The sequence below is a fragment of the Falco rusticolus genome, chromosome 15 (genome assembly GCF_015220075.1).
Source record: "Falco rusticolus isolate bFalRus1 chromosome 15, bFalRus1.pri, whole genome shotgun sequence".
Taxonomy (NCBI): Eukaryota; Metazoa; Chordata; class Aves; order Falconiformes; family Falconidae; genus Falco; species Falco rusticolus.
In genome coordinates, this window is record NC_051201.1 from 8,583,318 (window position 1) to 8,596,550 (window position 13,233).

The window sequence follows — 13,233 nt, forward strand, 5'->3', positions numbered from 1 at the left end:
TCTTTGAAAACCCTTGGCTTTCACAGGAGTGCACAGTTATTCTCAGTACAATCCTATGGTAAACTTCCAGGTAAAAAAAAATCTGTGACTTACAAAATGCCTCTAAAATTATTTCAGAGATCATAGAAGTAGGGAAAGTTCATCTTTTTCATTTCTAAAACCCAGGAGGCTAACGCTCTTTGAAATCAAACCATAAATATACATTTCTGTCCTGCCTGGAAACAATAAACGATAAAACACACTGCTTTCTGAGTTCATTACAATTTACTGTGAAAGCAGCATGTATTACATCTTATGAATTCCTATTTCATTCTGCTTAGGCTCTATTGTAAGTTTGATCCTTTCTTATTTTCCTTTCCAAGCAAATGCCAACTGTGCTTCAACAGTGTAAAAAAAATACATTAAAGACTTGATCAGCTCTTGTATAAGGCCAGAGTCATGACTAATCTGTAATGCTAGGCAGCATGCTATGAATGCTTAGTTTTAAAAGGCAGAATTTGCAATAACATCCAGTTGCAAGATTTACTATGGCTCACCCTCATTAAATGCAGTGTACACATAATGCAAAGTTACAGTACATGCAGGTTTTTTCTCACGAGGTTGCACAACGGTCAGTGTTGTGACAGGGTGGCTATTTCTAGGTGGCAGCTTGAATCCTGCACTGGAGTGCAATAGTTGTAACAGCTTCAAAGACAGCAACTTATTCTGTTGAAGGAAAACTAACCTACATTTTCCACAGAGGAAATATTTCAGGGATCTGCGATGCAGTTTTCCTCATGTTCCTGAGTCAGTGTGTCACTGTATCCAAACTACTGGAGAACAGATACGAGCAAACTGCACCGGGGAAATACAGTTTCAACTCCATATGCATCCACTCCTGTGCTTCCTGCTGAGACCTCCGGCAAATGTACCAATTAGTACCAGTTGTGTTGCTGATTTTCTGATCAGCTTTTTTTCATACTGGCAGGCAAAAGCTTTTTGAGACAGAAAATGCTGATACAAATATAAAAGGCAGGTAAGCTGGCACAAGTAGATCTGTAGTCACTGACTTAGAGCTACAGTACATTGCAGGTGTAAAAGGCATGCCCCTCTGCATTCTGGTGATACACTTCAGCCACGAGTCTCAGCTATAGATGTTTACATTATTAGAGAAATTGTCATCATATGTTGGAAAACACTGCTACGTGAGTGCAAGCAATGCAATGTGATATGAAGTAAAAAATGTATGCCTTTCTTATGAGAGAAAACCTTTTACTGTGCATAGAGTGCTTATCTGTTAAAAACCACTATGATGAGGTAATAAAATACATATTTTGTAAATAAGCTTTTCCCACTGCAGATGTATTTTATAATTTTTCTCTATCTGTATGTGCATTTTCTAGACTATAGCAGAGGTTTTATCACATGCCAAGTACTAGGACAAACCAATTTTACTCTTTGTGTCTTCAGACAGGGCAAAAGGGGACTTCAAGTCATACATATGTGGAAAACAATTAATTTTACATTGGGTACATAAATACTTTGTTAGAAAAACATGCCTCTGATAAAGTAAAAATGATACAAAGTCTAGATGCGAACATTCTCCAACCCCAAACCAGGCTCTTAATACCTTACAACTTTAGTTTTTCAGAACAAGCTGGATAAAAATGTAGGTTACTTATAGTGCAGTAGATTGTACCTGTTCCAAATAAAACCAATACAGTCATTACACTCTTCCCTCTTCTTTTTTCTTTTTGTCTTCATCTTTGAGACAGACTACCAAGCTTGTAGAGAATCTCAGCAGGATGCCAAATCATTTTAACCTAGCCCAGCAAGATATCCATTGGAACCACAGTAGTAATATGGATTTTGAATTAAAGATCAACAATTATCTAGACTAAGGCTTATAGCCTTTATTTTCTTCACTATTACCTAATTAGTCAAACCTTTATTTCTTTTATCAGTTATATATGTCTTTTACCATTGGTGTCACTTGCCTGCGTGAGATGGAAGCATGTATAACAGCAACTAAAACTAGCACTTAGAAACAGCTGCACTGAAAGCAAATAAATATATGTTAAAAAATCTCCAAGTCCTTTTGTGTGAATGTAAGAGGGGTAACAAGGAAGACAGAGAGCTGTGTGCACTGTTGTGGACATAAATCCCTCTTTCCTAAGCTCTTAATCAGACAGAGCACTATTAATCTTTCTCTAGTAGCAGCTACATATTTTTAAATTACACTATAAACCCAGGCAATATGATAATTAAAAGAAAAAAAAAACAAACCACAAAACCCCCTACATTACTTTTTTATATAAGAGAACATGTAATACATGCAATAGCACTTACTCTGTGCAAACTTAGGAGGATTGTCATTAACGTCAGTGAGTGTAATTGTCACTGTTGTAGTTCCAGAGAGTCCACCCATATGTCCTCCCATGTCCTTTGCTTGGATGACCACAAAATATTCTTCTTTGGCTTCTCTGTCCATATTGGGAAGAGCTGTTTTAATTATAGCTACAATAAGGGGGGGAAAAAGTCAGACACAGACCAAATCCAGTTTTGCAAGTATTCCTATGGATATGTGTAAATATTTATATAAAAATTGAACTTCTAAACAGCCAGTTCAATTGCCTCTTAGTACCAAGGATAAAGAAGAATTTGAGATTCTCAGAAAAGTATATTAGAGGTCACTTACCTTTATTTATTTAAAAGTGCAATGAAATTGTGGTCCAAAAGCCAAGAATCAATCATACCTGTGATACATATTAATTTTTACATTTTCTTCCTGATAAACATTTTGGTTTCTGTCTTACCGCCAACAGAAATCCGTTGTTTACCCACAGAATTCACAACCAGAAGACAACAACAACATAATAAACTTAAGCTGTAAGCACTGTTATCTGTATTTGTCAGATGTTTTCAAATATTTTAAACCCCAAACCATTACTTAATCAGCTCTTGTATATAATGCAGGCTACAGCTGTTCCCTTAACTCCTAAACTGAGTGCCTAAACCTCTGCTGGAGAATGGCAGCATCTCCTTCTGTATGTCTTTCAGCATAGTCACCAGTACTGCAAACTCCTACAGTCACCTCACAGTCACCTCATTGTCCCTACTCAGGAGGGTCACTTGTTGGACAATCTCCTCAGTAAGCTGCTATAACCCACTTTATTAGGTTAGAAGTTTTTAAAGACAGAGAAGTAAAATGATCTGTAGTATATAAAATACAAAATGTCAGTGAGCTAGCAGGAAGGTATCTGCAAGGGACAGTCCAGTTAAATACAGGGCCAGATCCAGGCAAACCCCTATAAACTTTATGGACATCTAACAGAAAAAAAAAAAAAAAAAAAAAATTCTGTCCAAAAATTTCTCCACCTGTAATGTGCTATTATATTGAAAACATTCAGTATGAGAAGTGCAATACTAAATGTTTAATGGTAGATTTCAATCATACTCATGACAGTCTAGTAATGTTCATTATAATAAAAAGATCATAATCAACTAAAGAACTCCCACTAGACCTAGGGAAAACAACTCTAAATATTAAAGTAAAACATGGCATTTATTTCCTTTTAATCCTGTTTTTGAGTTCTATTTTTTAAAAAAATAATTTGTCTGTGAAGAGAGAACACGAAGTTCAAGTTACTGAATTATCTTAGTGGTTAAGCGAAGTGTAAGAGTGCTGAGGGGAACCGAACCACCATTGCAGCAGCTCCTTTAAACCATGGTGTTTGAGGGTTCTTATGAGGCATAAAGAAGAGCGCCTTGTACTTACAGAGTTGAAGGGCACAGTTTATGGGCAGACATTGACAGTGACTCACCAAGTCTTTGGAAGTCATTAAAAAAAAAAAAGAAGGGAAGATTTCTATATTGTACTGTATATTTGTTAAGATGTGCATGTTGAATAGAGTGGCCAAGTTCACACTCTGAATCATACATATCTGTTACGGGGCCTGATCATACATTTCATTAGCTCTCAGACTGTATTTATTGGTTTTCTCCCCCCCCACACCTCCCCATCCCCCACCCCCCGTTCTTTATTAAGTACTGTCAGGAGGGTTTGGATGTCAATCAATACTTACTGCAAATCCCTTAGTTTTGATTTCTCTATTGGGACTAACATAGCTATGGAGACTTCAAATAGCATTTTTTCTTTCACATGGGATAGTTTATATTAAATAAGCTTCTTAGATATGACACTGGCTGAAATGCCAAGATTGTCTATTCATGTACTTCTGGTGAATAAAGAAATGTTCCTGTTCCTTATCATTAATAGAGATGCATTTTAGTAAATTTTAGAACCCATTTATCTTTAGTATTGTAACATTAGGAATCTGATCAGACCTACTCTTCTTGGCTGAGCAAAGGACCAAGCTAAGAACAAGGGGGTGTAAGGAATTCCAATACAGCAATATGCTTGCTACATAAACTCCCAAACAACATAATATCAGTCTTGTAACCTACCCTTTTGTAAACGATCACCATAAAATATTGTGGGTTGTTGTCTTACATATTTTATAAATATAATTCTGGATGAAAATGAAACCTCTGTTTTATGTCTGCAACTGCATAATCTCTTGCTCCCAAAGAACTGGATGCGTAATCAGTGATTTTTTCATTCCAGCATGGGGCAGGAGGGGTTAGGAGCAGCAAGGCCAGCTGCAGTGCAGTTAGAGGTGAGTTAGGAGCAGAGCACAGAAAAAAGGCAGGCAGGAGCTGTGACCTCCCCAACGAGGAGCCAGACTGCAAAGGGGCCAGTCAGGGTCCCTCTCAGATCCAGAGACAGTGGCCAGGCTGAGCCACAGAGTCTGACGGTCACCCAGCAAGTGCACAGCAAAAAGGTAGGTCTGAAACCAGGCCAGGAAACCCAGCCAGAGGGTCTGGAAGTGGGTCAGAACTGCTAAAGCACAAGACCAGCTGCAGATGTAGCACAGCTGGGGGCCAGCAGAAGAGCCTCAGCCCAAAAGCCGTTCCCAAGGACAAGGAGGGACAGCCTCTGCATGAAGCTTTCTTCATGACAGCTCATATCAGCAAAGCAGTTGACCTTGAATGCAGCCAGCTACACTTCTAAACTTAACCGACTAAACTCCTTGAAGGAGGTTGTGCTCAGGACCTGACAAATCCAATGAAATCCAGTGCTTATAAAACCAATGAAGCAGCCTTGAAGTACAACATTTGTGTAATTCAACTATTCTATTCCATCTATAGGAGTGGACAGAAGTTATTCTGCAAAACATTGAAGAATATGCTTCTGTTGCATTTTTTAAATTAAAACAGGGAAACAGTAAAACTCAGAAGATAATAATAAACATTTATCAGATGTGATAGGTGCAAAATACATTCAGTAAAAGAGTAGGGTCATAGTTCCTCTGTAACAGCCTGGGTAAGGAAGGTAAATTATACTTACGTCTAAAAGCATTTGACAGTTGTGACTGGTTTGGACTGATTGGTTTACTAATTGGGAATAATAATGATGCATTCTGCAAATAATTCTATTGTTATAAATGAGATGACTCAAGAAAAGGATGCTAACATAAACTTAGTGTATAAGAATTTGGTCCACGTTAATTTTTTTTTCACTAACAGAGCTGATCCAAAGATCAGTGAAATATTTGAGTGGGTTTTGTGTTGTCTACTGTAGCTTTTCCTCCATTACTATTTTTTAAGCAGCTTCCCTTGCTTCTTAATTATTTTCTTTTTTAAAGCCTAATTTACAGATTTAAGTCTAGCCTACAGATGACTTGTATAAGATGCCACATTTTGTATCCAATTTCCTCCAAGAAAAGTTAATTATTTCAATAAATGATGATTTTTCCTAGGCATGTATTTTAATTTGTCTCTTAATGTATGGAACAGTCTAGCCCTTGTCTAAGGTTTGGAAGAGATCAGGAAGATTAAATACCTTAAAGAGCACCTAAATCAGAATTAGAGTTTCTGACTTTCAAGATGTGAAAAATTGGGGGGTGGTGAGGGGGTGTGTGTGCGTGTCTCTCTCTGTCTGTATAAAGATACTAACACAACCTGTTATTTCAATAGTTTTATACATATTTCTATCTGCTGTCTCAGCCATAAACCATTTGCCTGATTAAAAAATAAAGTCAGGTTTCAATTTCAAACACGATAAAAAGCTAAAAAGCCGTTTACTGTTTTAATTACTATATGAGGAGCTGAAGATTTTTAAACACCAAATATAGCCAAATTACACAGGATGACTGTAACCACCAGCATTTCTGTATTCAGACTCTATAGAACAGAGGTCAGCAAAAGAGAAGTGTCGATATCTCTTAGAAGGCAAATTACTAAACATACAAAGTCTCCATCCTCACCTAAGTAATGTGATTGAGACAAAGACAGACTAAGAGAGTTATGCATAGAGAATTTCAAGGTTAACTATTTGTTCTTTTGCTTTATTCACCAGTTCTTAGACTAGGCTCACAGGAAATACTAAAATTTTCAATCTATTTTTAGAAAACAATTCAGGCTCACCAAATAATAATGCATATACAGTACACAGAACATTAACTCATTGAGCATTCCACCTGCTCTACTTCAATTCAACACAGAAACAAATTGAGAATAAAAACATAATCACGTTCAGCATGCTATGATGGATGAAAATGATATGTGCCAAACAGCAGAGTAGTTTAAAAGCGAGGGATGAGAATTACCGTAAACTAATGTAAGGTAGGTAGACGCTTGTTGGAAGATTGTATTCAGAGCAGTTATCAACGGCTTACTGTCAAAGTGGATAGATGGATGAAGTGGTTCATAGGGTTTGTTCTGCTTCTAGCATCATTCAATATTTCCTGAATGATGGAAGACAGGAAGAACTTATCAAGCCTGTCAGATGACAAAGTTGGGAGCCACTGCAAATGCTGGAAGAACAGGATTAGAGTTCAAAACCATTTTGACAAATTGGATGGTCTAAAAAAGGAGGACACAACTCAGTTTGGCAATTTAAAAGCATCTTGTGTGGGTGAAACAATTAACTTCACAATTACAATAGAGCAGATGACTCACAAGGCAGAAAAAAATGTGGAGTCAAAATGAGCAGAATATGAATCAACAGCGTTTTGCTGATAAAAATGTTCAGACATTTCCTGGTATATTAGCTAGTATGTTATATGGAAAAACTGCGGAATAATCCTTCCAGTTCACTCATATTGGTAAGGCTGGAATGGTGTATCCAGTTTTGAAAAAAAATGGTTCATATAGTTAGGGGGAGTATGAGGAAAGACTTTACAGCCAAATATGTAAAAATTACTGGAAGCTACTTTCCTTTTCCACTGGGGATAAGAGAAGTGATGGGCCTTAAATATAACCCACAAAACAGGTTTAAATTGCAGTGAGCGAGATTTCAGTTAAACAGCAGGGGAACACTTCCTAAAAGAGAAGGTAAGTGCAGACAGAAGGCTGCCTGTAAAATATGAAGTATTTCCATTACGGAAAGTTTTGAAGAACCTCTCAGAAAAATGTCTGTTGAGAATGAAAAGGGACAAACCCTGATCCATTCTGGGGGCAGGGGCACTCACTGCATTCTCACTTGAGGTCCCTTCCCTCCATATTATGTATGATAAGGCTTTATCTGTATGTACTCTAAAATATTTCACCAACCTTAGTCCTGGGAAAATATTCAGTGGCCATGTAGTACAACCACTGAACAGATACCTGCATCATAATCCAGCTACGGATCCTCTGACTAAAGCTGGAAGCATCAGGAAGCAGGTTGGAAGGTAAAGAAATCAAGGAGTAATCTATTCCTTCAATAAGGAAAACACCCCCAATATATGAAGTACTTTTTTTTTTTTTTTTTTTTTTTTTTTTGGCTGAGTTGCTTTTCCTAAACAGCTATTGGTGTCACACTGCTCAATAGCAAATAAAACAGCTGCAGAATGGGATTTATTTTTACAGTGGTCCTAAATGTACACACTGAGCAATTTGCACAATCTGCCTCACAACTTGATGCGGTTAAAATGCACCCCTGTGGACTACTTTCAAAAACCTATTTAGAAGAATATACACTGTCTCACACTGAAAAAGATCAGGGGAAAAGAAACAATAAGTCAGAGGCTACAGCTGATGAAGAGAAAGAAGAGAAGCAAGAGGAACAATAGAAATGAGGATCTGTTTTTCACTTTTTACTTTCCTCTCCATTATTTCAAGGATCTCTTTATGCTAACACTGTAGGACTACACATAATAATAATTGAGAACATGGAACAAAACCAAGCAATCGTTATGCAAAATTGGAATCTGGCCCTGAAAAGCCTGTCTTAAGCATCTCATTCATCTCACACATTTTGATGAAGACTTCCTGCTATTTCAGCTTGCCTACTTTGGAACTTTCCTTTCTTCATTTTGGAAGAGCTAAGTAATTGCTTGGATCTTCCTTCTGTGCTAATATCTTGGTGGAGATTCTTATTAAATGTAAAAGTCATTTAGGACCCAAACTCCTGAAAAATCAGTCCTGTAATTTCTTCAGAGAGCTGTGAAGTGCATTCTTTGTATTCCCATGAAGAACACTGACTTCAGTGACGTTTTAGCAGTCCATAAAAAAGTTTCACCTGGAGATCTGTGGAAAACCTGTACCATAACTCCCAACAAAATAATAGATCACAACCAACTTTACCGAAAATTAAAAACAAATAAATCTAGTACTTTGATGATGTGATACAAGAATACTGATCCACTTTTTTAATGCATAAAATTGTATTTAAAAAAAATAAAAAATATCAAATACACTTATTTCTTACATAGTTCTAATGCCTTAAGATTTTTATTTTAGCAAGACGAGAAAAACATCTGCAGTCTCTAGCAAAATAAGCTACCTTCCTGGAAAAATTATCAATTACAGGAGTTGTCTGAACTACATTCAGATGTAGATACGTTTCAAATCTGAGACATTAGCCACAGTAAATGTAATTACTAGGTAAGGAATTAAATATTATGTTATACGATTTTATGTGGAGTGATTTTGTGCCATTTTTGTAATTTTAAGTGTACGTTTATGTGGAGTGATTCTGTGCCTTTTTTGTATTTTTAATCGTACATACTTTATTACCATATATATTTTAATAAAGTTAATGGGGAAAATGCCTTTCTGTTAAACTGAGAGATGAAGGTTGAATATTGTTTTATTAATTCTCTTGTTTCTTGTTCAGCCTATAGCCTATTGTATTTTCCTTTTCAGCCCATATTGCTTCTATTTTTCTGTATTCTGATCTTACTTTCTTTCTGAAGTAGACCTTGCAAGTTTGCCATTGTGCATAAATTAACACTACCTACTTTTCACTATATATATTCTACTTGAATATCATATAGGATATGACTGGATAACACCTACTGAAATACTGCCTTTTTAATTCAGATGAACTTGTATCATGTTTTATAGTATAGGTAAAAGCTTTGATCTGTACTTACCAGCCAGTCCCTTTTCCTTGGGACCAAGTTTGACTGGCACTGTGAAAGGATCACTGTCACCAACTGAGAATGAATGCAGTGAATAAACATTCTGCACTGCATTTATGAGCTTGTTTCCTTAGGACTTTATTTGTAATGATTCTCTAATACCTATAATTATAGTAGACACTTTACAGAATTGGAATCTTTTTTCTGATACTTTCCCAATCTAGCTGTGTAGTTCAAACTCCTTTCTCTAATTCAGTCTCCTGAAGCACAACATTATTTAGATATATAGTCCCTGTTTTCCTACCCAGCATGAGTAAAATGGTTAAGTCCGAACTATCTCACTAGCTTTCCAAAACATTAGCGGTATTGCTCTGAACTGCAAGAAGTATGTGTGATATCAGCTTTTTTGTTATTACTATTATTAGATAAACTCTAGAAGCAGAAATCACTTTTTTCAAATGCCAGTCTCTCTTGATCTTAAGCCACTCATCTTTGCCTTACACAGAACATCATAACTGTTTTCAAATGTCTCTGCAGTGATTTTAAACTTCCTTATTAAACAGAAAAGACAGCTCTTACTGTTCCTGAAGGACCCAACCCTACATACCTTATCCATAACAGTTGCACTTTATATTTCTAAATAAAAAGCAGGCACTGTAGGACTGAACTTCAGGTCTGCTGTGCTAGCGGTTTGCCAGTACAACTCACTCTCTTAATGGGCTGTCACCAAGACAACTCTCAGAATCACCAAAAAATCTCTGTACAAACACCTTTACACAACTCCTTAGGTTGCACAGTATACTTGGTACAGAATGACAAGAAAAGGCGTATACTAGTTTGAAAACATATTGTATTTTCAGCATTGAGCCTAAGTGCACGCAATGCTGTCAAGACAGATCTGAGGGTGCTGTAGTGGAAGTGTCCATGTGTAAACTCCAGAAATCAGTGTAAACTCCACAAATCCTTGCATGTGCTGGAGCCGATCCTGCTTCTTGGGAATGTTGCTGTCTGGGCTGCACAGACCTACTTTCTGCATGCTGCTGCACACACCTGCCTTCTCTAGGAAACGGGCTCCTACACATCACTTGCTAAGACATCTACCCATCCCAGTTCACGCCTCTTAAAATTATTTCATTTAAAATTTAGTTAACTTTAAATCTGTAGTAGTTAGCAAGGATATCACAGCAGAACTAGTACATAAAATGAGCTAGAAAGCAGCAGCTCAATCCAGGCTCGGACATTAGTCAAACAAGTTCTTTCTCCACACTAATCCCATGAGGGTTTAAATCTAAACTGTTTAGAAACGGAACTGTTTAGAAAGGCTCTGTTGAACACAAGTTCGTTCTGTTCCTAGCATCTCATTACTTCCCCCTTACAGTTCCAGATTACTTCCTCTATCAAAACTGTTTTCCCGTCTCTCTCTAGTTTGAAAACGCTACTTAGTCATTTTACCATGAGTAATTACAGAAATAGTCCCTGTGCCTCTCTTGTTAACACTTCTCAAATATTTGTGCAGTGATTTCATACCCTGCTTTAATCACCTCTTAATCCAGTTTAAACAAATTAAGTTCAATCAAACTTCCATTATAAGTAATATTCTCTCACCTTAGCTACCCTGCTTTGAACTTTCTTCAGTATTTCAGCAGTCTTTCTTATGATGAGGGGTCTCATGAATACTACATGCAGTATTTTGAGGGCAGCTTGTGCTATCATTGATATGTACCACTAAACTGGACATTAACAACCAGATGGAAGAAATAGTCTGAAACATCACAAAAATAGGTGTAACTCGGAAGTTGCTGTCATATATCCTCTTGCTACCTTACTTGTTTTTATTTTGCTGGACTGTATGTCAAGGTATAGATGAAGGAAGATAATAAAGGAAGTGAATTAAAAGAAAAGATTCAGACCTGACTTCTGCTGAATGCTGTTCTCATTCCACCTAGGCCTACTTATTTATGTTCTGATTTCAGAACCACAGGTTCAACACTGTGGTCCAGAGAGGACCATATACTAAATCATTAATAGCTCTGTTGATTAAAGCATATGCACTTTCACCTGAAAGTAAAAGCTAGGTATATGGGATGGGTGGGTGGGGGGGTGGGGGGGGGGGTGTGAAAGAAAAAAAAATAATATTCATTCTCCAAAGAAATATCCACATTCTATTAGGAGAGTTTTTATTTTCTAGGTCTCCTGTTCCAAGCTGTACTAACTTGAACTTTGGCTTCGTACCAAATGACTATATCCAAGATGGCAGCATTTAAAATCTATTCTTTTTCATATATAGTAAATGTTTTTGCTTGAATAATGCAATGTGTTTTTCAGTGCAGTAGGGCATTTGGCGTAATTTGCCTTCTTCATATAACTATGTTTCAGGTATGTGTAGGATTGACATTATTTATGTTCATGTGAAACGTAAATAAGTCAGAAACAGCTGACAATGTATTTTCTTTGCCATTCCTATATTGTAGAACACCATGTCACTTTATATTATGTTCCATTATGATAAATTCATTTTTAAACTGAGAGTCATGATCTATATTAGATCTTGAAAAACTTGAAAGCAAGAAGTGCACTTTAGCTACTTCTAGAAGTCTTAAGGAACCCCATTCCCCAGCATTGTGGTTGTCATTATTTAGATTATAAGAGAATACATACAATATATACAACATATAAAGCCTTTACAAATAACACACACTAGTCAGGGTATGTGACTTCAGTTAGTCAGATGTAACTATAATGATTTATGGAATACATTTTAGTTCACCATGAGTTTCGTTACTAATCTGATCTCATCATGTTGTAAGTTTAGTGTCTTGTAGAAAAAAACCTGAATCTGTATCTTTGTAATGTATTATTTATATTTACTCTCTATCCAACAAAACCCGAAGCTATATGAAAATTCATCTACAAAAAGTGAAAATTATTCAGAACAAGCCATCAAAAAAGCATTTACCCTAAGTCAATTCAGAGCACTGAATGAAAAATAACTTCTGAATTACCTTCTTTCATGTATCTATAACTCACACAGAAGAACTTGCGTACTGGAATTACAGAAGTATATGCATTTTTCATCTAAGGTAATGGAAAATTATTGTTTTATGGGTCACTTACCAATACTTGCCTCTGTGCACCCAGTATTATAGAATTGTTTCAGCAAGGAGATTGAGAGTAAAGTCAGAGTTTCAACCAAGACTGTGATTCAGATAAGGACTACACATAGTTAATGTCAAATAGGTAGGAACAAAAAAGCAGAATGTAAGCAACTGCTTTCCTCACATTTACCCTCAGGTGTAGCAACTCTTTCTACCACAGGAGCGAAGCCATATCCTACACCTTTGCTCCCTCTGTTTATTCAGAGTACTACAGAAAAAAAGAGGAATTGGGAGGCATGATTGGGCTTATTCCTGATGGTGAGCTCTCAGCATACCATTAAAACTAAGCAGCAAGGTCAGACAATCTTTAGTCTGAGCCAGGAAATGAAAAGTTATAGTCAGTACAGCTTATCCATGGCTGCCCTGGTGCTGGCACCTGCACAGATCCAAATCTGATCTTAACTCCTAATAGACAAAGCTAATGAAAGGCCAGGCACCTAGAAAAATAGTAACTAGATGAGCTCTAAGTAACTATACTTTTGATAACATTCGATACACTCCCATGAATGACATAAAATCATGGAATCACACAGAACGGTCAGGGTTGGAAGGCACCTCTGGAGATCATCTAGCCCAACCCCCTGCTAAAGCAGGGTCACCTACAGCAGGCTGCACAGAGTCGTGTCCAGGTGGGATTTGAATGTCTCCAGAGAAGGAGACCCCACAGCCTCCCTGGGCAGCCTGTGCCA

The 13,233-nt window shown here is 37.0% G+C and overlaps 1 protein-coding gene across 4 annotated transcripts in view; it reads right to left on the reverse strand.

Moving 5' to 3' along the window:
* Positions 1–13,233, reverse strand: part of CDH8 (cadherin 8) — a 214,158-nt gene that overhangs the window by 63,906 nt on the left and 137,019 nt on the right. For all 4 annotated transcript variants that reach the window (XM_037409396.1, XM_037409398.1, XM_037409397.1 and 1 more), the window contains one exon: positions 2,329–2,496. In XM_037409396.1, the coding sequence (XP_037265293.1) occupies positions 2,329–2,496 (168 nt within the window). The remainder of the gene's footprint in view (positions 1–2,328; positions 2,497–13,233) is intronic.